Source organism: Dioscorea cayenensis, unplaced genomic scaffold (assembly GCF_009730915.1).
Source record: "Dioscorea cayenensis subsp. rotundata cultivar TDr96_F1 unplaced genomic scaffold, TDr96_F1_v2_PseudoChromosome.rev07_lg8_w22 25.fasta BLBR01001118.1, whole genome shotgun sequence".
NCBI classification, from domain to species: Eukaryota; Viridiplantae; Streptophyta; class Magnoliopsida; order Dioscoreales; family Dioscoreaceae; genus Dioscorea; species Dioscorea cayenensis.
The window spans coordinates 67,065-71,716 of record NW_024087509.1 but is presented as its reverse complement, the minus strand read 5'-3'; the positions used below and the strand labels follow the sequence as shown (position 1 = coordinate 71,716).

At 39.8% G+C, this 4,652-nt stretch overlaps 1 protein-coding gene across 1 annotated transcript; it reads left to right on the top strand.

Annotated features, from left to right (window-relative positions):
- The first annotated feature begins 205 nt into the window (after nucleotides 1-205).
- Nucleotides 206-1,776, top strand: LOC120255644 (AAA-ATPase At3g28510-like). The gene has a single exon (XM_039263423.1). The coding sequence runs from the start codon at nucleotides 227-229 to the stop codon at nucleotides 1,742-1,744; it is 1,518 nt and encodes a 505-aa protein (XP_039119357.1). The 5' UTR covers nucleotides 206-226; the 3' UTR covers nucleotides 1,745-1,776.
- Nucleotides 1,777-4,652: the final 2,876 nt, after the last annotated feature.

Below are 4,652 nucleotides of genomic sequence, written 5' to 3'. Positions count from 1 at the left end.
TTAAAAAAAACCTGAAAAAAAAAATAAAAATAAAAAATAATAATAATAATAACAACTACTACTTGTCAACAATGGCGGCTCCTCACAAACCATGCATGATGATCAGTCTTTGAATAATTCGAAACCCACCAACTTACCTCTATATATAACTCACTCAAGAGCACCATCAGGCATCAACAGCCATACAACCAGAGAGATAGAAGAACAGAAACAGAAGAAGATAAAAATGATCAACAGTGAGAGCTTTGCTGGTTTAGGCTCAACAATTGCAAGCTTGATGTTCTTGTGGGCAGTTTGCAGGCAATACTTTCCCTACCAGCTTGAGAACTACTTCTCCAAATACTACACAAAGTTCATCACCCTCATCTATCCATACATAGAGATCAGCTTCCCTGAATACTCCGGCCAGAGACTCAAACGCAGCGAGGCATACACCGCCATCGAGTCCTACCTCTCCAACACCACCTCCGAACGTGCCAGACGTCTCAAAGCTGAGATGGGCCATGACAGTGATAAACTCATCCTCAGCATGGCAGAGAATGAAGAGATCACTGATGAGTTCTGTGGTGTCAAGCTCTGGTGGTTTTCAAGGAAGACCTCGTCGGATAGACAGACCATATCTTTCTACCCGACTGACAACGATAAACGGTCTTACCGTCTGACGTTTCACCGGAGACATAGAGTGCTGATCAATGAGTCTTATCTTCCTCTTGTCATCCAACAAGGTAAGGCCATTGCTGTGCAAAAGAGGAAGAGAAAGCTCTACACTAACAGTTCAAGCTTTGATTACACTGAGTATAGGAAGTTGGTTTGGAGCCATGTTCCGTTTGAGCATCCTGCCACATTTGAAACCTTAGCTATAGACCCTCAGATGAAAGATGAGATAATGCAAGACTTAGTGAAGTTTAGCAAGAGCAAGGAGTACTATGCCAAGATTGGGAAGCCATGGAAGAGAGGTTACTTGCTTTATGGTCCTCCAGGAACTGGGAAATCCACCATGATTGCAGCCATGGCTAACTTGCTGGATTATGATGTTTATGATCTTGAACTCACTGCGGTGAAGGATAATAGTGCTTTGAGGAAGCTCTTGTTGAATACTACAAGCAAGTCGATAATCGTCGTCGAAGATATTGATTGTTCTTTGGATTTATCAGGGAAGCGCAAGACCGGAGGAGACCAGCAAGAGGGGAACAAGGAGGAGGAGGAGAAGAATAAGGCTGCAATGGGTGGTCCTCCTCCTGGAAAGGAGGAGAGCAAGGTTACTCTGTCAGGGTTGCTTAATTGTATTGATGGATTATGGTCTGCATGTGGTGGAGAGAAGGTGATTGTTTTCACCACCAACCATATTGAGAAGCTTGATCCTGCATTGATAAGGAGGGGAAGGATGGATAAGCATATTGAATTGGGATTCTGTAAGTATGAAGGATTTAAGGTGCTGGCCAAGAATTATCTTGGAGTGGAATCCCATCCATTGTTTGGTAGCATTCATGAGTTGTTGAAGGAGAAGAAGATTAGTCCTGCTGATGTGGCAGAGAATTTGATGCCAAAGAATGAGTCTGAGGATCAAGCTGATCTTTGCCTGCAGACTCTTGTTAAGGCTCTTAAAGAATGCAAGTCTGAGAATGAGAAAGATGAGGAAGAGAAAGTGGAAGAGGAAGAGCAGAATCTGAAGACAAATGAAGAGATGTTGGAGAATGATGGGATAGTTGTGGATAATGAAGGAAAAGAAAACAAAGAAGATTGATTGCCTAATGATTAATGAATACTAATGTATCTTCTTGCCTACTGATTAATGAATACTAATGTACTGTTGCTTGATGTTGTTTTGCTTGGAATATTAATTATTACCGGTTAGTATTTTGCCTCCATTTAATGAACCTTAAAGGATATATTAAATGCTAGCCCATGTTTTTTAAGTAATCAAGTGTTTTAGGTAAATAAAAATATTATATTCAATTAAATTATTTAAGATATTTAAATTGACCTCACATTAATACAAATAACCTGATAGCTAAATTTGATAATCTGCTGGTCCCACACTTTGACTTGTTCAATGCCGGGTCCTGCTTTGATAACTCTGCTGTTGATCATTTAGCCATCCAAGTGGATCTTGGGAATTACTATACATGCACAACACGTTTTACCAATCACATGTTTTGAATTATTATTTTACTTGAAAGTTAAACACAACTTTTATACCATTACGAGATTATACCTTTATTAGCGAAGATGCATAATTAGTTAAAATTGGCAATATAAGTAATTGTCACTAAAATTTAATTGGATAAATCGTAGTTAATACAAACTAAGTAAAAGATTCAAAAGCAAAAAGGCTCCACTCAAGAACAAAGAAGTAACTCAAACCATGGACATATATATACCATAACTTTTAAACCAAAAAAACCCAAATTTGATCATTCAAAGTACATCACACTACGTCATTTATGGGCTTTAGAGACAATTTAATAGAGGGGTTTTAAAAAACCACCTCTATAATAAATAGGATTTTTTTTAAAAAAATTTTTAGAGTCGGTTTAGTTAAACCCCTCTGCATTAATTTTGGTTTTAAAAAATAATTAAAAAAGCCATCCTCTCTCTCTCTCTCTCTCTCTCTCTCTCTCTCGTGCCCCTAATTCCTCCGCCTCGCCTCTTGGTGCCTGCCTCCCCAAACCCTCTACCCCTCTTAGGGGCCACCCTCAAACTCCGGCCCCATGACAACTCTCTCGAACCCTCATCCCTCCGCCACAGCGGCAATCGCTCTCTCCTCGGCCCTCCTCGGCCGCCCTCTCAAGCTATCTCTCGCCACCGCCCCCATCTCTCAGTCCGAGACCCTCCCGGAATCCCTCACCGACGATGAGAAAGTCCGCAGCCTCAAGACCACCCCACCTCGATCCGAGACGGAAAAAAACCCTTTAATCTTCCCGCCTCACCTCCGGCGTGAGAAAGGGGTTAGGGGTTCGAAAGTGAGCTCCATCAATGAGGGCGAAGAAGCAGAAGAGGCACCGCAAGGCGGTGAGGTTCTACTCAGCGCGCTTTGGATTCTATGAACCCTACAAGGTCCTCTGCGATGGTACCTTCATTCACCACCTCCTTGTCCACGGCCTCGTTCCTACGGACAACGCTCTCCAGCGTCTCCTCGGAGCCCGTGTGCTACTCTTCTCCTCTCGCCGAGTCATTGCTGAGCTCCAAGTGCTTGGTGAATCCCACTCTGAAGCTCTTAATGCCGCTCGCCAGCTTGTCACCACGAGGTTGCCCTCTTCATTGGATTTCTCTTTGTTCATGCCTTTTTTATTGTTTTGATACGATTAGGGCTTATGTTGTGCTTTGGTTTTTGTTGTTCCGGATGCGACCATGAGAAGAGGGGTGAGCGCCACTGCGTGCATAGAATCGATCATCCGAAAGTCGAATCCCGAGCACTTCTTTGTGGCCACCCGGACGACCGATCTTGAATGATTTCTTGTTGTCATTATTTAGACCTCTTTGATGATGTTTATTGCAGATTTTTGGTGGAACTATTCTCTTGATTACCATATAGTTTTTGAGTACGAGTTTGCAAATCTACTGATCTAATTTTATCAGGAACCTTAGAAATATGCCTGATTTTTCATAATTGTTTTTTCACATTGTGTGTGTGTGTATTATAATATGATAAAATTTTGTTAAGAAATCTCTATAGTATCTTTTTAACCATGCCTACTTATTGTGGTTTGACTCATGTGATCATTAAAATAGTAGGATATGCATTTTGTTTTAGGGATTTAATAAAATTGTTTTTGTTTGATGTACAAGAAAATCAACTTGTTTTAGTCTGTATTGAATCCTTTTACATGTTTCTTAGGAGTGTGCTAGACATGTATCGGTTGATTATGCTATCAATAAAAAAAGTTGTACAAAGTTATATGAAGCCTTGGACAAGTGTGAAGAGATACTTAGCAAGCAGCGGTAAATTTGTGGGAATGTGTTGACTGAAGCTGATGTGCGCTTGTTTGTCACTCTTATAAGATTTGATGAGGTACAGTTCATCTCTTAAGTGAAGAGTATATTCTTTTTGGTCCTGATGACTTTAACCACATTTTGTAATGGTATTTCAGGCCTTGTATAATATTTAGTTTTTGTAACTGGAAGCAAAAACTTTTTCAATTCTAAAACCAGATGCAATTTCTAGTATTTAAATTAGAAGCGCCTTATTAATTGTAGCTTTACATTAAGCAAGTATATCCTAGAAACTAGTATTCAAATCAACTGTAGCATATTTGATGCACTGCTTTTTCTTTGTTTAATTGCTGACAAAATAAAGCACGGCCGAAGTCAGAATTTGATAATAATTTTTCAGTCAATTTCCAGAATTGGCATTCAGAATTACTCCTCTTAAGTCTTAACTATTTTACTTTGACAAAACTCAATTTACTGAACCAGTTTCCTTGCATAATTTTGTTGACAATGCTTTAGTTACTAACTCAGCTCATTCTTTCATATTTCATGCAGGTTTATGTTGTTCATTTCAAATGCAACAAGAATCTGATACGAGAGTATCCAAATCTGTTCAACTACACCAAAGACATATACCAAACCAATGGCATGAGCAGCTCTGTTAACATGGAACACATTATGTTTGATTCCTTACTTTCCAGTTTCAGTTCATCCATTGCCAT

Coding starts and splice junctions, on each gene's coding strand:
- LOC120255644 (XM_039263423.1), top strand. CDS start 227: ATGATCAACAGTGAGAGCTTTGCTGGTTTAGGCTCAACAATTGCAAGC.